Consider the following 21,980-nt stretch of genomic DNA (forward strand, 5'->3'; position numbering starts at 1 on the left):
GCGGGACCTAGAGGAGCCACCGAGGAGCTGGCACTGGTAAGGTGCCCCCTTTCAATCCCTTTAGAGTTAGGAATCCCCTTTGCTTGTAAAAGGGAATCCTCACCAGATTCCCCTTTATAAGCATAGCCACCGGATCCAGGTCAAACTGGTCTGACCCAGTTCAACTGCATGAACCAAACCGCTGACTGGTTCTAATGAACCGGTTCGCGGACTGGTGGTTTGATTTGAATTTGGCTCTAATCCAAATCAAACCGCTGAGAACAGTTCAGTACACACCCCTAGTCCCAGCAGTTATTTTCACACATTTTAATAAATATAACTCTGTGTGTGTGTATGCCCGTTTATCTATCAATCTATCTCCGTTGCTTATTAAGCACTTTAGGCTGACAAAATGTACTTCTAAAGATTACTTTCTGTCTCTTCATGATTCAGTTCGATTGAGGAGGAAATCAAGGCGACGTTCACAGTGGGGCAAAGGCATTATTAAAAAGAGAAAAGTCAATAATTTGAAGAAGGATGAAGATGATGCCAAGTTTGCCGATGATGAAAATCAAGGGGAGGACAGCAAGTTGCTGGAGAATGGGGAACTTGAAGGAAGTACCGACTGTGTTGAGGAGAATGGAGAAGAAACGGGAGATCTCTCTCTGACAAATGATGAGTCATCTTGTGATATCATGGATATACATGGAGAGCAAAGACTGAACAATGGGACGGTAGGGAAAGAAAATAGTATTCCGTCCACAGAAGAGAGTTCAAATGAATCCCTGCTAGTAAGTAACAAGGTTGCTGTGAATTCAGGGAAGGAGTCAAAAGAGTCCTCGTTCAAGAGGGACCGTTTAAATGGTGACGCCTCTGAAGAGACACCTGTTCCAGCATGTCAGTATGGCAAATGTGAGTCTTTGAATGCTGTTTCACTTTCCGATATCCTTGACACCTCTACTCCCAAACAAAATGCAACAGCTGATGATCACCAAAAGGAAAAACCTGAAGCTTCCAGCGAAAGCCCAGAAGTAGAACAGATAAAACAGCCTGGCACTGAAGCACCACAATGCAGCAATAATGAGAAGAAATCACAAGGCATCGTTATTGAGATTAAAGACACTGAATTGGATAAAGAAGGTACAGTATTTTCCTTGCAATAATTTGTTTTCCACTTAAATATAGCACTGAAGCAAAGAGATAGTGGTCTGTGATCAAAGAGATATTTGAAGCTAAGTTTCCCCATAACTGATGCCCAACTTCTGTATTCTTGTGGCCATTCTATTGTCCAGGTGGAAGTCTGGAGGGATGGATTAATGGTCTGACTCGGTATAAGGCAACCTCCTCTGTTCTTGGTGTATTTTGTCACCCAGTCTGACTCCCTCATGAGTGGCCAGGTTCTAAGTGTCCCAGTAGCCAGTCTGCTGGGGCATTATGTGCAAAAAACAGAGTGAAACCTTGGGCTAAATGTCTTATTATAGATTGAAAATTTGGTAGTGCCTACAGAAGGCAGGAAAAAACAGCTGCTGCTCCTCCAAATATTTATATTCATAGCTCCTGGGTCGCCAGTTGGTTTTTCTTCCTCTGGATCATGCTAGGTCTCTTTATGATGACCATGAGAGCACATGAAAGACAACAGACAGAAAGTGAGATGAAAAATGTGAGGGCCAATAACATAACCAGACTGTCATATGCTCCAACTTCCTACAAGTCAAGGTGGCAAAGTGATGTAAATTATGCATACTTATAATAGCTTTGTAATTGCATCATACATCTAGATGATTGAAACAGCATTTGCAGGGGTGCAGAAACGTTGGCTTTTGCCAGACAAAAATGTTACTAGTTAGATTATTCCTTTGGCTGTGGCAGTACACTTGCTTTCGGTACACCAGCCTGTCACATTGTATAAACACACTCAGTGATTATGATCATACTACATACACACACAAGCATAAATTATTCTGTTTCTGAAGACTTCTTATAATATGATCCCACACTATGTTACATACTTAACAGACCATGTCACAATAAAAGCAGCACAATAATTGGCTTTTTTTGCATATAATCTATCAAACTTAGTTTCTGCCCAACATGTTTAGTGGAGGTAAAGAAGCCTGGGATAGGTAGGGGTGTGTGTGTGTGTGAGACCGTGACCAACTGTGCCACTTTACCGAAAAGATGGGAATCAGCGTAAAGAAGACCTTTGAGGCCGGGTCGGAACATGAGAGAATGGGGAGGGTTGGAATGTGTTCCTGTATTTGAGATGAGAAGAACCAATGGGAGACCTTTTTATACATTTGTGTTACAATTGATTTTAAATAGTAAAAAAGCAATTACAAGCAATATCATGATATTTTATTTATAAATTAATACCAAAAAAGCCTCATACTTAGCACCACAGTGTTTTATTAGGTAATTGTTTAAGCGAAATGAAAGAACATTGCCCAGTGGTTTTATCAACTAAAGGGTGGGTGGGTGGAAGAGGGCTTGTTTTCACTTGCCATAGTATACACTTCTAGAAATGCAAAACATAATTGAAGTATGTGCATACAGCATTTATTTTTTCAAGATTACCAAATTACAGATTGAAAGACAGTCTAATATTGCAGTGCTTCAACTGAAAAAACTTACTTGAAAGAAAACTTCCATATATCGAAGTGGAATCAGTACAGAAAGCTGTACGTTTGCCAATCAGCCTTTCTCTCCGCCACTGCTGAGTCAGAGCAGGCAGATTCACTCTCCTGCACCTACTGGAGAGGTTGGCCACTTTTCTCCCTGCTGCCGCATTAGAGCAGGTAAATCAGCTCTCCCGCTCTGAGTGCAGCAAGCACTTATTGGAAATGGTGATGGGTGCACAAGCACCCTGGCGCCATTACTGAGGTGCTCACGTGCCTGCTACCATTTTCAGTAGTGGTCTTGCTACTACTGAAACAGTAGCTGACAGAGCGGGATAATCAGTTCTCTCGCTTAAATGAGAGAGCCGGTTTTCCCGCCGTGACAGTATGAGGGGAAAGGTAGTGGGGGAAAGGCTCTGGAGGCACACACGGGGCAATTTTCCCCCTTGGGCAACATTTTTCACTTGTCTTGGATGAGTTTACAGGTGGACTTCTATAGCCCTGAACATTTGTGCTTTATTCTAAAATGTGTATGGTGTTTAGACCTATTATCCTGAATGAAGGCACCAATGCCTTCATAAATTAAATAAAATAAATAAAAATTAAGATTCAGAGACAACTTTGGAATGTAATGCTAACTATAATGGTTATCCATGCTTCCTGATGGTGATATTTGCTTCCTTACTGCAGGTATGTTGAAAAATAAAAAAAATCGTAAAATTGCTTTGGCACAGGTTCCAGAGGAGCAGTTGGACCCTGTACCTCCGGTAGTTGTTGACCATGATAGATTAATGGTAAGGAAAGTAGGATATGTAATCCTAAACCTTTTGGTTTTATCCTCTGTCCTTTACAAGTAATTTTCTGTTGCATACAGTTAAAGTGTTTACAACTTATATATTTATATTTGCATTTTTATGTTGCGTTTCTGCCACCTTTTTTGGAGGGGGGGAGTTGAACCAAATTCTCTGTATCTTAAAATATTGTTGCTCAGTAATAAAACTGAGAAACTCTGTCATCTGTACACTGTGATGTTTTTCCTAATATAAATATCACTTTGATGTCGCTGTGCTGATTGCACTATTTGCTAAAATGGATTTTTCTATCAGTGAGAAATTAAGAGAGTTTCAGTTAAAATATGAAAATATGAGGGAGCAGCTAATGCTAAATTGTTCCATTGTATTACATTTTGTTGTAAGGTTTTAAGACAGAGACCATGCCAGGTCTCCATTCTGTCCAGCACTCATCATTGCAGTGGCACTAAATAATTTGGCTTCTAAATATCCTAGACATTTCTTAATTGTAAGCAAGTCATGTGTTAATGAGATTTCATGAGTGTTAAAAACAAAAACTTCACTCTAAACATATGCCAACTTTTCTTGATAGAAATTACTTGATTTGTTGGTTAAGAAAAGCGACAACCTGACTGTTGATCAGCTTGAGAGGCTTTACTCACTCCTTAATCATTGTATCTACCGGCATCGTAAAGATTATGACAAGTCACAGCTTGTAGAGGTAGGTTTATACAACTGCTTCATCAAATAACACATTTCTTAGATTAGTATTTCTTCAGAGTTAAATAGCTATCAGAAATCCTTTTGTGGGCTGTTTTTAGTGTGCCTTTTGTTTTCCAACATTGCCCATGTTCCTATACAGTGAAACTCTCTTCCTCTTAATTCCATCACTTGTACATGTTCAGAACAGTCAAGATAATTGTTTCAGTTTTGAGGACTTCTGACATGGAATTGTGTGAGGTGCAGTGGACTTTAATTTGTGTGTAATAACCTATGAAATGGCTGTTCAATATCAGAGGGAGTACTTTTAACTTTTTGAAATGCATTTCACTTTGCATAGACAATATGGGAAACTTCCACCTGTACATTTGTTATGAAAAACATGGAAGGATCCCCGCCACCTTTTTTTACCAGTTTAAGCCAGTTGCACGCACGCAAGCACACTCAACACACACACACTCTAATGCCAGTGTAAGCTAAACTGGCTAAAATTTGAAAACATACGCTTCATTGGGTTGTGTTTTGAGAGAACCATGTTTGTGGTGATATTTTGCAAAGAGAATCTGTGCTGCTATAAAATAATTGTTGAGACTTTTTGTGGAGCAACTCTGTTTTGGTTTTAAGCAGCTATCTTGCCAATTCTTTCTGAATAGGCCTGTATAACCAATGCTCTGCGTTCTGCGTTCCTTGCAGGAGATGGAAAAAACAGTTGATACGTTTGAAACATTCCTGTGAATACCAGATGTGCGGGTGTCTCTTTTCATAAGCTGCTCATGGGAGAGCAGTCTTCTGAGCCATTCGATTTTCCCGTTGCACCAAGCATGTGCAGAGCCTTGGTCTTAACATGCTCGCTCTTTGTCTCACTTTCTGTTATGAATTGGTGCTATTGTCTCAGGTACCTGAAACCAGCCAGCCTACAAGAACCAAACGGAACTTCGTAATATTTGTATCTTGATATAAATAAAGAATATAATGCCACAACTTGGAGATTTTTGGTGCTACAGAAACTGCTCTCATTTCTGCTGTATCTTGTGAGAAGCTTCAGACAAAATGGAGCAGGTTGACAAACACCCACAAACTGGATAGAGCAGATCTAATTGTTTTTAAGTGGGCAACTTTTAAAATTTTACTTTCATTTTTGTTCTTTTTTAATTCTCTGAGGTAATGGACAGAAGCCTGTTTTTAAAGCTGGCAGTGAAGAATTGTGGTAAAAATGAATTAACTTTGGTATACAATAATGTGAAGATGAGGCTCTCTAGAGCTGCCTTCAATGTGCCTTTTTAGTCAGTGGAGGAGGAGGAGGCAGAAGAGGAGGAGGAGGAGGCTATTAAAATGGTTGGGATTGTAGCCAATGCCAGAGTTAGAAAGTTCGTTTCAAAAGCCTGTGTTCCCAAAGAACAGCTTCAGGTTCTCACACTGTTGAATGGCAGCCAGTATTATGTTTAAACATGTCTGTGTTGCGCTCCAGAAAACAAAATTATGGAAATAACCACGTTATCTTAAATGATAAAATGCATTTATTCATCAAGTTTATTTGTTTTTATAGCAAATCAGACTGTGAAAATCTTACAGTGGATATTTAAGGTGGCGGTAGTTATGTTTTTCTTTAAAATGTTCCATTTTGTTCCTTCAGAGGTCTTAAAAACAGCTTTCTTTCTAAATTTCCATTATTTTGGAAGCCGCTTGGGTTTCCATAGACAGAAGAGATGATTTTGCGTTGCAAAATCTGTATCTGAATTAGACCAAGCTCATTCAGTACAATCCACATTGAACAGTATTAAGGAGAAAATAAACAACCTTTTGTTTTGTCTGTGGCTGATTTTGGACCTCTGAATGGGCCTAGGACGATTGTAGTTCTCTAGAGCGTCAGGATGTGGCGATAGTTCTCAAACACTCGGTGGGAAACTAAGAGGCACACTCTAGGCAGCTGGAAGTCTGTGGAAGGCTTCGTGTTCCAACAGCCTCCGTCAGATTTCTTTCAGATCCAACAGGCAGAAAATGAGGTCCGATAGTAGGTCATATCCACATGAGGATCTGCAGGAGTGTCATTCCAAAATATGCAACTCAGAATGTTTTGTTTTAAACAAGCAAAAACAGTCTTGGGCTACTGCAGAGATACTCAGCTACCTCAGCTTTTTGTATTTGAGTTACCAACAGTGTTTGCAGAAAGCTGTAATCGCTCTGCTGCCGTTTACATGCTGAAGCTAAGGTACTTGTCACCAGGCGTTTCGCTTACTATAGCAGTGCGCCACTGCTGAAAATCAACTCTGGCCTTGGGCTACTGCAGTAATCCAAAGTGCTTCTTTCTACATTTTACATCCAGGCCTTCTAATTCTAGCCAAGCCTTCCCCGGGCCCACCCCAAATGCCACTTGTTGAATTCCCGGTATGCATTTAGTCACATTATTCTAAACACAACTCCTGTAGAAATGCTGTATTTTTAGGTGGGAAAGTGCGATTAAAATGAAAACATTTTAAACTAGTACTTCATTCATTTTAGAAATTTGATTGTGGGGACTTTTTCATCTTTTTGTTCGTATTTATTGCCATCATACCTGTTTAGAATATTTTGCTGTCAAATCCATTAGCATTTTGTATTTTGATGGAAATTGTTACAAAACGTTAAGATTTGATGAAATAAAATGTAGCAGATTTTTTGTAGCAAGTTTCTGGTAAAACAATTTTTTGCAAGTCTCAGGTTCTTGCAGCATTTTTTAAAATATTGTAGTTCAAAGATTCTTTTGTTCAAGTAGCAGCAGCACTTGTGAAAGGAAAAACTGCATACATTTTTAACAGGTTGCTAAATTTGTACAAGTTTAAATTCTTTAAATATAGTAATCAAATAATTTGAAAAGAGTATCTTAAATTCGAGTCCAGCATTAAAAATGCTTCCAACAGGTCAGTTTAGGGTGGGGGGGATCTTTAGTAGTTTTTGAATGTTGATAAGAGTGAGGAACTGCCTCTAAATGTTTTAGGTTTTTTGGAAGAATTAGCTTATATAAATGTGTTAGTGGGCAACATGATTAAAATAATTATATTCACCTTTTTGGCTCCAAAACCACACTAATACATATATTGCTTTTCTTTACTAATAGCTTAGTGGTTGTAGAGTTAAACCTGTTAATCTCTCCATGTTGTCAATTCGTTCACTATCTGTATTTTTTTTCCTTTTTATTATTGTTTTGCCACAGAAAATTGGCAATAATTTGTACAAATCAATTCCTGTTTCTTGTTATGAATATTACCAATGAACTCCTGTGCAAGGCCTTTATCCTAGGGCCAGATGGAGGTTAAATTGCTGTGGGCTAATGATGGAACTGCTCTAAGATGAATTTGGCTGTGGAGTTAATTGTGTTTGCAAGCTTGAATTTCACCTGTGATTAATTTATGTTCTGTGTCCTCTGTATTGTTACTTGAGTTTTCTCATATGCCAATGTATTTATTATAGGATTATTGATATATATTTTTTGCTAATACCTTGTCTTCCCATACTTTAAGTTGGAGGGTCAGTTCCGGCTTTGTCTGATCATTTGAATAGCAGGTCCTGTAGCTGATTGTCATTTCCCTCTCCCTCAATTTTTTTTTTTTTGGTAAATTCAACATAAGCTTGAATTTGAGCTTGTACCTGCTTCTTTTCTATATTGTACATGGGTTTGCTTAGGCAATGGGGATGTCTTGTTTGGTTTCATTCATGTGCGTCAACTTTTGGATTAAGTAAGCTTACTTCATCAGCTCTGATAAATTTTGGATTCTCTAAGTTGTATTCAGAATTGTGTTCCACTTGATTTTTTTTTTTTTTGGCATCTTCATTTTACATTAGTTAAGTAAATTATTTAATTTTTTGAATTCTGGATATTTTGAACATTTTACTGTAATTTGTAATATAACTGCTGTGAAATACTTGAATAAAGATGACAAGTAAAAATCCTGGATTTCTTTTAATAATCATTTCATTTTGATGAAAAGCTAATCCTGAGATCTACTACTTTGCAGTTAAACAGTTTGGCTGGCATCATTCATGTCAGCATTTACTCAGGATAGAGAGTGCTCTTAAATACAACATGGAGATTTTTTCTTTGTTTGAGGTAGTGTTTTTCTTTTATTTGACCTCACCCTCCTGCCATGTTACGAACTGGTTTTTAAAATTCTGTCTGTTTCAAAAGAGGCTTTCCATGCTGGGAACAGATGTTCAAGCAACACACATGCTAAGTCCCTGGTAAAATTAATCGTGGTTCTTTAGATCCGGGTTGTTATGCATTAACTGCTGGATAACTTCACGGTGGCGCGAGGGACCTTCTCTGGATAGAAATGTTTAAGTTGCAAATGAATTTTTATTCTGGTCTATCAGTATTAGGAACATAGGAAGCTGCCATTTACTGAGTCAGACCATTGGTCCATCTAGCTCAGTATTGTCTACCCAGACTGGCAGCAGCTTCTCCAGGATTGAAGGCAGGATTGCCTATCAGCCCTATCTTGGAGATGCCAGGGAGGAAACTTAAAGCCTTCTGTGCTTCCCAGAGCAGCTCCATCCCCTGAGGATGTGTTCACATGTAGTCTCCCATTCAAATGTAATCAGGGTAGACCCTGTTTAGCTAAGGGGACAAGTCATACTTGCTACCATGAGACCAGTTTTCCCTTCTGGGGCAGGAGCCTATTGTCACATTTTCAGTTGAAGTCTTTTGCTCTGTTGAACCTTTTTGCCCCATGTATGTGCTATTCAGTCTCTGCCTGGGCAACTCTGAACAATTGGATGAAGAGTGCTAGGGATGTAGCTGTAATTGAACAAGGGCGGAGGAGGGGGAGACCAATGTCCCTGGCCTTGCTGAGGGAGAAGGGTCCCGCCCGATGAGCAACCGCTTGCTCTTTACTCTCCCCCTCCCACCTCTGATGCAGGGAGGCGGAAGGGGCAGCGACCCCTCTTCACTTTTTGCCCCAGGGCCCACCCCAACCTTACCCCGCCCTTGACAAGTCCTGTTTCCATATCGGCTATAATGTGATGAGCCTTCATTGGAAATATGCAGAGCACTGATCAAGAGGGGTTTACTGTGGTCATGGACATTTTTTTCTGTATTTGGCTTAGCTGTGTAAATGTGAAAATCTTCCACATGTAAAGCACATGTGTGCAGCTTGTGGAAGTGGGGCTGCTGCATGCCTACTAAGTATTGTGAGAAATCCTGTTGGGCTATTACTCCAGTTGCAACTGGTCGTGCTTAGTAGGCACACGGCAGCCCGGCTTCCACAAGCTGCGCACACGTGCTTTACAGTGGCTTGCAAGAAGTGTGTGCCCCTCTACCCCGATTAGAGGTTCCCTGTGTAGGATGGAAGCCAGATCCTGTTGTGTAGATGCTGTAGACTTCCTGTTAGCAAGTAGTTCTCATAATTTAGATGGTTAATACAATCGGTGTGACTCAGTAAACCAATAACGATTTGATCTATTTTTGCCCCTTAACCTGCCTGTTGAAATTGGAAAATAATCAACAAGGGTGTTTAAGTAAAACATTGGTTTGGATATGTTTAGATTTGTGATTTTTTAAAGATTCATGACCTTCTAGTGGCTGCCAGTGTGGACAAAGAACCCTGGAAATGACAAACCCCACTTACAGATGAAACTTGATTAGCGACTATCTAGTTAAGGAAAACTAGCCAGTCTGCTGAGCATTTGAAGGGTTTGTCCAAACCAGAGGTTTGCTGTAATGTTTCTTTCTGGTTTATATGGATGGAATGTGACCCAATGTATTGCTGAAACTTGGTTTTTTAAACCTACTATTCTGCTTGATTTTTGTATGTCTTTATTAATGCTATAATTCAGTCTGCAAGACCAGGATTTCAGAAATCAGTTTGTTTAATACATCTGACCCCCACTCTACTTGTCTACCTCTTTTAAATGTACCTTTAATACTTTGGCCGTTGTGCCAAACTGCTTTTAATTGTACTGAAGTGCGAATGCTGCTTCAATCCTGATTTTAAATTTCTTGTCCCCTTAGAAATTTCCCTTGGTATATACAAATTGATGATCCTAGCTAGGATCAACTTTAAAATAATTTTCTTAATCTCACCCAAATGCTGCAGTTGGCTTGTGCATATCTGCTTTCTCCATGGGGGACAATCAGAGCAGTTTGTCGGGGAGCTCCGTCTAACTTGTTGGGAGTACATTTTGACTTGCACAACTTAAGTTCCTGGATGTCCACTCAGTTCAGTATGGCACTTAGGAGACTCCAAGCTTGCCCCTCAATAAAGCAAGACTTGTACTTTCAAAGCAAGCCTGTACATGTTTGCGGAGCTTTGGTAAAAATATGCTTTTAAAAAGGTAACCAGTGGTGTGGTTGTATTTCCCTCGTTGGGTGTGAGATACAAGTGATTCAGCTTCAGTGCTTCAAAACCAAATCTTTGCACAGGCCTAGAAATTCATTATAAGATGCTAAGAGTTTAAAATCTTAAGTACTAGCAAAAGCATTCTGCAGCAGCTCCACCTTTTGCTTTTGTTTGGCAGAAGTGCCCACAGTTTGCATGCAGTCCAAATGTGATGGCACAGCTATCCCTTGCATCTAGAAAATGTAGGTTTCCTAGGAATGCAATAAACTGCCAGCCAAGAGCCAGGCTAATCTAGGCTTTGTGACTTCTTTCAAACTAGATGCTACTTTAAGTGGTGTGTGTGCACAGAATAACAGTCATTGGGCTCCTTGCCCTGCACCATGGTCCCACTCTGAATTGTGCCCCAACATCTGCCCAGCTCCAATGACGCCAATGGAGCCCTCACATCAGAGGCAAATAGTCGCCATGGGGCCTAATGCAGACCACAGTGGAGGCAAAAGATTATCTCCCCACACCACAACCCTGATCTGGATCAACAAACCAAAAGAGAGGGCCAGTTGCATGCTTATAACAGTGCTGCAACTTGGATGAATTCATTCAACAATAGCATATTAATATTTACAATAGTCTAAAGGCAAAATCAGAAGGAAGTTGTTTCTATCCTTTTAAAACTCAGTGATTTATAAGTGCGGTGATCTTAGCAATAGTATCTTTCAGGAAATTAGCGCCTACTTTTAATGTTACCACTTTCTACATCCAGGCGCTACTAAAAGTTGGATCATACATGCATGCATCTCAGTCTGCTCTGCTATGAGATACACGATGACTGCTAGCTTGATGGATAAATGGTGTAACCAAAAATAATTTGCATGCAAGGCCATATGAAGCCGCTGGCTGCAGTGTTATAGCTATGATGGCCTATTTAGGTCATCCCTGGCTGCTCCAGTCGTCATCAACTGATGACCATGTACACGTGAAACAGGCCTCTGCAGTTTATCCCTAAACATGTTACAGTGTGAAGGCTATTCTAGCTCCTTCTAGTTGTACCCCACCAGCAAACTCACAGCACCTTGTGCAATACCTATCAGTCTTGTATGACAACAAATGTGACTTAACACGCTAGCTTGCCTATCAGTGACAAGTGACAACAGGCAGCCAAGTTTTCCAAACTGAATACAAATAGGAAGCTGCTAGGAGGTAGTATGCAATTCCCCTAGTGAAGCAAAGGCTACTGGAGAACAAGAGATGAAAGGATGAGCCAAACTGTGCCGAGGATTTCTAAAAGCTTAGGCAAAGCGACTGTTTTTGCATCTCTTAGCAGCTATGTGCATATGATTCATTTGTCACAGGCGTTCTGCCAGTTTCCCAGAGGAAATCCAGAATGATTTGCACATACAAGCAAAAACTAAAATACCCTCTGCCTTGCTCATCTTACCAAGTAGTATTGACTTATGCTGAATAAGACCTCTTCTCCAGTGTTCAGGTTGGCAGCTCCTTCAACTCACCCTGAATTGTTTCAGGAGGGCAGCATCATATTGAAGTAATAGTCACTTCCTCCTGCTGCCAGCTTGTTCACTTACATAGGCACAAACATGGTTTAAATGATTGCATGTAAGATCTCAAGTCTGAAATGTTATGTTCTGGCTGGAGGCACACTGTGGGTTTTTTCCTTTAACGGGTAAATCAGACCTAGTCATAGTATGAAATGTTCCACAGCTGAAAGGCAGTCTGTCCAACTAGGCAGGTGTTTGGGGCCAGTTTATTGTATTTGGCTGATCACTTGTTTCTTGCCCAGTGGTTTATAGCTAACTCAGTTCAAATTAAATAGCTAAGGAACTACCAGCCTCTCCATGCTCTCAGAGACGAGTGTGGGATTGTGACTTTTGAGAGAACAGAAGTATTTGACCACAGGGTTAGATATGACCTCCAGCACTCAAGACAGCATGTATTTGTGATTACCGGTACATCAATAAAATGTTTGAGGCATTGATATGAGGACAAAGATAACTCTGAGATAGTTAATGGAAAATGCTTCATAGGTGAACAGCATCTCTCCAGGTAGCTAGGTTCCAGTGTTAATTTCCAAGAATTTTAAGGTTTTGGATCCATGGCTGGAAAGGCAGCCCCATTAGGAACACCATAGTGTTGCTCCTAGATGGTTTTTAAACAAGTACTCCAATTAATGCTGAATCTAGATCTAGAAATAGATTTATTTTAACAGGAACTTAACAGTAAACATATATACAATATCATTACAGGAAACCCTGTGTTTTAGAATTCACAGAAATAGCCAGTTTTGCTCCAGTGTGAGAAAAGAAACCAGGTAAGTTTGGAGATGTTGAGTGTTCGGCAAGGGTTTCAAGCTCGCACCTCCTTTGGAGGTAAACACACCAATGCTAAAATTCAGTCTGCCCCAGCCAGTGATTGGCACTTATGTGCCAATCTTTTTCAGTACACACTTGCACCATGGTTGAACAAAATGCTTCACGTGACCTTTTACTTCAGAGAATAAAACTGCACAAGTTTGAACATTACCGTTCCTATTTCAGTCGTATAGACTGCTGCCTAAACCAGCATTTCCTTTGAAATATGGCAAGATACAAATTCCATATTAACATCTGCTTTGTAGAAATTTATTCTTAACAAAATAACTTCAATGTGATTGGCCAGCCATCTGTAGTGTGTTTATCCAAAACTTTCCAATTAAAAAAACCAAACCACCACTTTATTTGGTATCAAAATCAACTTACCACTAGCTGCTGTTCTCTGGCTACGTAAAGTCAGAGCAAGGCACCACACTTACTTGAAAGAGATCCACGGGAATTGTTTTCAAGTTAATGTGCTTAGGAATACAAGGGAGAGAAAATGTGGCACCTGCCATGGGATGCTGCCTAAAACAGCACCCCCTTGCCAAGTGGATCTCCCTCGCTCCTGAAGCACTTAGGAGTACCTGCTGTGTGACATGGTCTCCCCACATGATGAGTTTCTCTGCCCTCACCAGCATCCAGGAGTGACATGGAGCAGTGAAATTTGCAACATGATGCCACATATCCCAAATCAAGACTAGAACTTCAGCCCTCCAGCTGTTTTAGGACTGCAACTCCTATCTTCCTCAGTCATAGTGGCCAATAGTCTGGTATGATGGGAGTTGTAGTCTCACTTTGCTGTAATCCATCCCAGCAGGAGGGCTGAAATTGGGCAGCCCTGCCCTAAATCTTACCAAGGGGATGCTGTTTTTGGCAGCAGCCCTGTGGCAGGTACAGCAGCTGCTCCCACTCAGTTCTAGTGACAAAATCGATTACATCTCTTGAGTGAAATCCTGGTGTCATTGATTTCAATGGCAAAGACTTTAAGAGAGTTAGGATTTCCCTCTGTGACTAGAGTAGCTGATGTACTGTACCTCTGATGGTATAAATGTTCTTTCTAATGACCATGACGAAGTTCAGTGGAAGATCAAAAGGTAGGCGTGTCCACCCAGTTTATTCCTGGTTGCTGCAAACAAATCAGCAATAGCTCCATGGCTCAGAGTTAATCGGAAGAAACATTAGCTGCTTCCATTGCAACCCTGTTGTCCCAGGTTTCTGGCATCTCATCTGTTCCACTTACAAGTTTATAAAGAAATTTCCACATCACAATGCTCCTCTGAATATACAATATTTTAATATACATATAAAAATATAGCCCTGCTGTGATATACTTACAACTCTACATAACAACCTTACCCCCACCCCCTCTCTCTAATGCAGGATGTAACCTGATGCATTTTCATTATCACTGTTAAACCTGTGTAGTAAGAAGCTTCAAAAGCATGTATTCTTAGAAAAGCAGCCACCAAAACCTCTGGAAAGAGAGAAGGTTCCCTTAAGACTTCCGTGTATTCTCTTGGGAGAAGGGGGTGGGGAGAGGAGAGAGACTGACTGAAAAAATAGATTGGATCTTTAAGATTCATCTGACAAAAATATAGACAGTGGCATATATCCTGGCTACTGGGCTCTCACTCATTGGTGATCTCAAAACCAGCATCCCCACAAGGCATCGCCTTAACTGGCCCAAAATATGGAAACCCAACACAGAATTTTCTTTCTAAACTTAGAATAGATAAATAAAAGTTTAATAAAAGCTCCTAGATGCCTCCCGCTTTACAGAAACGTAGCTGTCATTTTGATCATACAGTAGAAAAACAGTAGAAAGGCAGAAACAAGCCCTCCTCACGACCACACATTCACATTGGCATACAACTTCAGAAAACCTTTTCATTAAAAGGACATGGAATGCTAGTAGACAGACACACTTCTACCCTTTATTAGCTCTGCTCTAAGGAGCCATAATAAATGTTTGCTCTGATGGAAGACTGACCTCAACCTACACAGTCGGTCACATACGGTAAGTTCTCTCTCGGTCATTGGTATTGATAAACATGTGTTGGTTTTAAAACAAAAACATAGCAATCAAAGTGGTAAGGACACTTTGACCTTCATGTCATATAGCCCCGATGCTTCGTGTGTAATAGCAGAACCTATTCGGCACCGTTATTTCGAGAATTGAGTTTACTCTCTGGGAGGGAAAACGCAGATTCTTTCTTTTCCCGCAGTTAAACGACATGTGGGAAATCAGCTATTGCACATGGGTAGACCAAACGCCTATATCTGTAACAAGCACCACTATGACATCTAGTGGCACCTTCGTGTTAAGTCACGCTATAGCTTGTTCACCAAAAGGTGAGGATGATTTTCTACATTCAATGTAGAGATTACTCATACTTTTAGACAACAGGTTCATCAGTTGCAGCTCCTTGTTTTGTGTCGGCAGGACAGTTTCTTTTTCTTGCCAGCTTTCAGCAAGCAACATCCAGTTTGACATCCGAGTTCTTGTTGGCATCAACCACTCTGGATGTATTTTTTAATTACTACGCAGCCGTGTCGGAACACAGGACACGGCATGTTGGGTAGAAGCGTCCAGGTGTTGGTCTTGGGGTCATAGGCTTCCATGTTTCCCAGAGCAGGCCCTTCGCTGCTGACAATTCCTCCAGTGGCATAAATCTTTCCATCAAGAACCACCGCACTGTGCAGAGAAAGGAAAGGAGAATGCTGTGAGTAGTGTTGGTGTCTAGAATATCCATATACTGCTTTTCAACAACCAAGTGGCAGCAGGCAGAAAACCAAACTGTTCCCTGTCCTAAAGGGGCTCATGGTATTTTTAATTTTTTTTTAAAAAAAGATGCAGGGAAGACACCAGCTAACACCCACTTGAAAAGGTGTTCAGCTGGGCTGATTTGGGACTGTTGCTTTTCTCCTGCTAAATATATGAGCAGCACTACCAAAGGGCTAGACAACCTTGGTTGTCCAGCTGTTGCTGAACTACAACTCCCATCATCCTCAACCACAGTAGCCAGTAGTCAGAGATGATAGGAGCTGTAGTCCAATAACAGCAAGGAGGAGGGCTGAAGTTGTGCAGTCCTGCTTAAAGTAACACTTCACCCTGCCCTTTGAGGAATACTGATATTGACATGCTATGGTCTCCCCAAAACTGATGCTTGTTAAACATTACCCTACATTTCAGAACACTCTACACATTAAGGACATTTTTTTTAATGGGAGTCTCTGCAACTTAAACAAAAAACAAAAAACTGAGACCAAAAGATAATGAACCTTTTCTCTCTCTCTTGGATCCTGTGTGTAGAGAAGGGAAAGGAAGCAGTGAAGCAACCTATAAAATAGCATGTTAAACTGGTAATGTGGAGTACTGCATTTATGTGAGTAGGCGGGGTGAAATTTGCTAATGGATATATTGAGCCAATGGCAATTATTTTCTCTTTTCTAAAAATCACAGCATATATAAGAAGCTGAATAACGGGAGCAGCAAGTTGCTCTTCTTCTTTTTTAAAGTCAGAATAATCATGTTGGTTGATCGTGACTAGCCCTGAAGATTACAGAGAGAACTGATGAAGAGAGTTGCTTATTTGTATATGACAGGACTGAAAGAATCATATGACTTCTTACACTCCCCTTCCCCCACTATGCACTATGCAAGTTCCTGAGCATCCTCCCTTCACCTGTGCAAGCAGAAAATTTTTGATACAGTAAGTGTGACCTGCTTTTTAGGTGATTAAGGGCCAAGCTAGACATTTGGCCCACTGTGTGCGTAAGAGGGCTGCTTCCGAGTATAATAGCCTCTTCTGCCACCGTGTGTGTGTGTGAGTGAGAGTGTGTATCCCAACTGAGACCACAGTGTGCAGGGAAATCAACTGTTTCCTTCTGTAATACCATTTCCCCACCAAAAATAGCCACTGTGGGGGGATGTTTGGCAGTGAAACTGTGTAAGGGGAGAGAGTGAACCCCCTACATCTGCATGTTATGGTCCCGCTCAGGAGCACCTCCCCCTGTTCCCTACAGCTGCCTTTAGTGAAAGAGGTGGCCCTTCTAATTGGAAGCATGCCTCTTAAGCACACTACTGGGGGAACAGAGTGTGTGATCCCAAGAATAAGGTACACCGATATTAGCTTGCAATAACTTTGTGAGCAAGTTGGAGGAAGAGCAGTGTAGTAAGTTGAAAGCAAGGAGATCCAACAGGAAGGAGAAAGAAATGCTCTCTGTATGCAATAACATGAGGTCAGCTTGCTTTCTGAGTATGTGTCACCAGTATGGAGGCTGGATAACTGTAGTGAATTGTTTGGTATGCTCCACCTTAGCTCAGCCTCACTTCTTACAAGGAGGAAAGGGAAACACAATATTGTTCATTCCTGAGGGGGGGGGGCAATTCAATTTGGCCCGGACTCCCAGAGTTGTCGGACAAAGCTTTGGTCTGCTCCCTGACACTTCCCCAACTCCCCTGCAGTACTTACTGTAGCTCCTGAAAAAACTACAAGCCCTAAGCAACCCTGCCCCATCTGAGGACTTCCAGAAGTCTTTTTAGAAGTCAGGTTTAGCCCACCACAGCAGCCATTGCTCCCTTGCTCCCAGGAACAAACAAACAAACAAAAGGCTGGCTTGATCCTTCCTGCAAGAAGTACCTCGGAGACAAAGTGCCTCTACACTCACCCCTGCCCCCCCTCAAAGCATTAACTAGAATTGGATGCTCCTCTGAAGCACTGGGGAGCCCCCCAATCGAACAGAGGCTGATTCACAGGGCCCTCTTGTTCAGTTGCGCTGCAAATCCTGGGATACAGTCCGGACTGCTTCCCCCATATTTTTAACATGGGGGGATTCCTGAAAAACACACAGAAAACTGGGATCCTTTTGCTTGATAGAAGGTGTGTGTGGGAGTCTCTTTATCAGAATCTGTGCAATAAGCTAAAACTGGGGTGGGGGTGGGAGAGCAGTGGGGCTTTTCCTTTGAAAAGACGCAGCGTCACTGTTCTCTCCATTGAAGCCGCCACCCTTTTGTCCTCTTGATGGCTGGTGTGCGCATATCATAACCACCACAGTTGAGGTGCAGGTTTGTTGTTTAGCTCCATTAACACAAGGAAATTAAATTAGTACCTGCTGTGAAACCTTAGATGGCGAAAGCACATGGATTTAACTTTGCTTTTAGTCAGAAGGCCCATACTCTGGGGGGGTGGGTGGTACAGGGGTAGCTGGGGGGGGGATGTTAGGGGTTTGTTTAGTAAAAATGGACTGATGAAATCCTCCCTCCCTCCCAGTGCAAAAATTTACTTGCCATGAACTTTGTGTGACAATCTTTGTTTGTGGGAGGTGGGGGGGGGGGGCGACCTTGCTCTGAAGCTGTCCCAGTCTTTTCCCTCTTGCCAGAGTTGACTGATTTATTCCTTGTTATTTATCACTGCCCTTCCTCCAGTCTTCTTGGCCTTGCAATGATTGCTACAATAAAAAATTGCTCACAGAATATGAATACATGCCGGACAGTCAATAAAAGATTGCTGTCCTCTTGCTCTTCCTCTGCCGACTCTTTTTCAAATGGCTGCTGAACACTCCACATGGCCCAGTTCTTTAACAAGGAAGAGTAAATGATTCTGACAAATCAAAGAGGCCAAATACGGAAAGCTCTCCAGCAAAGGCCGTAACAGCAACCCCAGCTGCCGGCCTCTTGATTAAACACTACACAACAGTTGCTTTATTAGCCACAAACAATTAATGGCATTTTGTCATGGCCCAGAAGGATAAACTAGTATGGCACAGCAGCTGACTGTGAGCGGAGAGGTCCTTGAGCAGCACAGCCCTAAATGCAGCAAGTTACAAAGGAAGTAACTCTCAGCCCATGGGTGTCTGCAGGCCTTTTCCAGGGGGACGGCTGCACTTACCTGGGAGTAAGCCCCACTGAATTCAATTGGACTGGCTCAATTGGGGGTGGGGCGGGGCGGTGGCAACTGCCTCCCCCTTTTGCCCCTCTGGACACTCATGGCTTAGCCTTTGTTATACTGGCCCACCTCACAGAATTAGGGAGATAATTACATGAAGCACTGAATGCTCAGGACAAACATATTGCTGCTGCCAATTGTTCCAATATGAGCCATTGTTATCCAAGGGTTGGCCATAAGCAATGCCACAGAACCTGCCGTTGCTATGCCCGTGCTTTGTCTTTACCCTGGTGTGGGCTAAACCAGCTGTTTCTGCTGGGTGCCAGCAGTGGGTAGGGCCTCTAGCTCACTTCCACCATCTCTCAAGTTCTTTTCTGGCCCATTAGAACAATGGAGACCAGCATAAGCCTCTTCTGGGCATACAGAATAGTCAGGAGAGTGGGTGGAGTAGGGTAGTCTGGCAAGAGGTGGGTCACTACAGGACTTTCGTCCTGTTCTGACATTAAAAAAGAACAGGACACTGTACTCGCTTGTGGCATCCTGAGAACATGTCTGGCAGTTCTGCTCCAGGGCTTACACACTCAGAAGCAGCGCCCTCCCTGCAGTCTTCCAAGGGCATGGCATTTGTCCCTCGGTGTGATGGCACCCGTCTCTGTGATCGGAAGGTGGGGGCACCCCAGCCATCTGATTACAGAAACAGATGACATCATGCGGTTGCCGTATGTCTCTTCAGCCCAACACCAGAGCACCACGGCACAAGGCTGCTTGGTGCATTCGTGCAGAGGCACCTCATGCCAGTGGGCTCTCAGGATGCTGATGATGGGACCTCCAGCCTCAGAGGCAAGAGGCCTCTCCATTCCAGTTGCAGGGCAGCAACAGCAGGAGAGAGGGCATGCCCTCACCTCCTGCTTGTGGGCTCCCCAGTGGCATCTGGTGGGCCACTGTGGGAAGCAGGATGCTGGGCTAGATGGGCCTTCTTGGGCCTGATCCAGCAGGGCTGTTCTTATGCTGTACAGGAGTATAGTGTCCCCTTCTTTTCATGCCTGAAGAGGGCTTTTCTCCACCTTGATTGAGAGTCACAGTTTGCAGTGGTGGCACTAATGCCAATCCAGTGAGCCATAGGCTCTAGAGCAGAAATTAATGCCAGCTCACCCACATGCTACTTCCTGTGAGGGGGGCAGCAGCCCAGTTCACTAAAAGCCAAAGGACATTTGCACGCACACACACCCCCTCTCCAGGGATGCATCTCTGCCTCCGCCTCCCTTTTGTGCACCACGGCAGAAAGGATTTTACTTCCCACCCTGACGCAGAACAAGCCATGGTCTCTTATGATATTCAAACTGGATCCCGGCTCATTGGGGAATTCTGACTAGAATAAGTTGGAATCACCCAGCTTGGATGTCATGGCAGATTCTGGCTAATTCCAAGCCAGAACTGGCTTCCACTCACACATAAAGGGGAAGGAGGAGCGTGCCCCAAGGCTCGGCGATGTTGCCCAAGACCAAGACTCAGTCCTTGCTTCGTGTGCCATCTAAGCCAGGCCACTGTTTGCACACCAACATATTAATTAGGCAGGTGCTTAATTAAATCCCGCGCTGCTCAAGGAGGTGACAGCACTCATTGCTCATACTTTTACATACATTACTACATACTTCTAGTTACATCCAAATGTAGAAACACTTAACACCTCTCCCTTGGTAGACAGGACTGTAATTCAGGCAGGTGTGATGTAATGAAGAGACATGCTGGAATGCCTCCTTTCTTTTTTTCATCCTCCTTGTGGTATATGTGAGATGTGACTGGGGTCTTCTAGAAATTGAACCAACGGAAAGCATTTTGCAGGCATTGTGGCAGCAGCAGCATAATCCCCCGACAGCACTGGGCAGAATAAGATGCACCTTCGAAAGTGATGGCTGCTCTTATATTTAGCCACCGGGGCAGGGAGAAGAGCTACTGTCCCTATTCAGCCCAGCACTGTACCATCTCAGTGGCTGTCGCCAGAGCCTCACTTGCATTTCTTTCTAGGCTGAGTGCCCCTTGACAACAGGGACCCATCTTCTCCTTTCTTTTTGCGACATTAACCACTGTGGTAACTTTCTTTTGTTTAGAAGAAGTATATCAATATTAATATGATTTTATACACACTGTTCATAATGTCGAGTGGTACTTCTGTGTATGTTATTTGGTCCACAGCAATTATGAACAATTATTCAGCATTCTCTACAATATTGTAGACAAATACAAATGAGTACAAGGAGGCATAGGGAAAAACAGACAATGTGAAGCAGTCAAATCTATTAAGCTAACGTAGTACAACTAGGGATGTGCACGAAGCACGGTTCGAAATGTGCTTCAAGATTAGCTCGGGAGCTTTAAAAAAGAGGAGAGCAGGTCCTTACCTGTTCTCTGCCACCCCATTCAGCTTCCTGGTGCAGCACTGTGCATCCCAAGAAACCCCGCGTGGCACCAAAACGCACATGTTGTCCACACATGTGCAGGTGCCATTTGTGTGGTCAGCATGGGGCTTCTTGGGATGCATGCCACCCCAGCAGTAAGCTGCATGGGGCGGCAGACAGCAGGTAAGGACCTGGTCTCATCTTTCTGAGATCTCCCAAATTATGCTCTCGTACTGTGCTTCGAACCATGGTTTGTACACATCCCTAATAGCAACCACTCCAAGAGCCTCTCCAGGCTGCCAGCTTTAGCGCGGGAGGAAGTGGTCTAAAATCGGACTACTTAGGATAAGAGTAGTCAAAGTGGAAATCAACATTTACAGGCATAATTTGGAGCTGGAGACATTCATATTCCTATCTCTTATGAGGTTTGGCTGCAGTTCATTCAGTTTTTCCATGCAGGGATTGTTTATGCTCCCTGCCATCCTTTGGGTCCATTTTTGGCCAGCGGGGTTGCAGAGCCCACACCCACCCGCCGCCTCCTTCCTATTCATGTGCACAGGTAGAGAAGGAGCAAGTATGTGCACAAGTGTAGTGGAGACCCTGAATTCTTTGAAACTTTTTCTAGTTCTATTTTTTAAATAGTTTGACTCATTAAAAAATGGACTCAATAAACTCATTAAACTCAATAGACTCATTAACAACAACAACCCAATTTGTTGTGGGTCTTGCCCAAGGCTGCCACATGTCTCATCTACAAGGTTTTTTAACATAGAAGTCAATGGAAAATTAGAAAAAAAGATCATAAGTTAGGAAGGGCTAACCATGGAGCTCTGAAACCAAGCACAGTTGTAGCACAGGATAGCGGGACACTGTGTACTAAATTTGAAGCTGATCGGTTGGTTGATTGACTTTCA

General features: G+C 42.5%; 2 protein-coding genes across 10 annotated transcripts in view; one reads left to right on the forward strand and one right to left on the reverse strand.

Moving 5' to 3' along the window:
• ATAD2B (ATPase family AAA domain containing 2B) overlaps positions 1–8,034 on the forward strand; it is a 143,602-nt gene extending 135,568 nt beyond the window's left edge. For all 3 annotated transcript variants that reach the window (XM_053285133.1, XM_053285134.1, XM_053285135.1), the window contains exons 25-28: positions 433–1,119; positions 3,285–3,388; positions 3,978–4,106; positions 4,799–8,034. In XM_053285133.1, the coding sequence (XP_053141108.1) occupies positions 433–1,119; positions 3,285–3,388; positions 3,978–4,106; positions 4,799–4,840 (962 nt within the window). In that variant the 3' untranslated portion in view covers positions 4,841–8,034. The remainder of the gene's footprint in view (positions 1–432; positions 1,120–3,284; positions 3,389–3,977; positions 4,107–4,798) is intronic.
• Positions 8,035–13,877: 5,843 nt separating this feature from the next.
• The window catches only part of KLHL29 (kelch like family member 29), a 594,606-nt gene continuing 586,503 nt past the window's right edge, over positions 13,878–21,980 (reverse strand). For all 7 annotated transcript variants that reach the window (XM_053285144.1, XM_053285141.1, XM_053285142.1 and 4 more), the window contains one exon: positions 13,878–15,477. In XM_053285144.1, coding sequence (XP_053141119.1) covers positions 15,294–15,477 — 184 coding nt within the window. In that variant the 3' untranslated portion in view covers positions 13,878–15,293. The remainder of the gene's footprint in view (positions 15,478–21,980) is intronic.

The sequence above is a fragment of the Hemicordylus capensis genome, chromosome 1 (genome assembly GCF_027244095.1).
Source record: "Hemicordylus capensis ecotype Gifberg chromosome 1, rHemCap1.1.pri, whole genome shotgun sequence".
NCBI classification, from domain to species: domain Eukaryota; kingdom Metazoa; phylum Chordata; class Lepidosauria; order Squamata; family Cordylidae; genus Hemicordylus; species Hemicordylus capensis.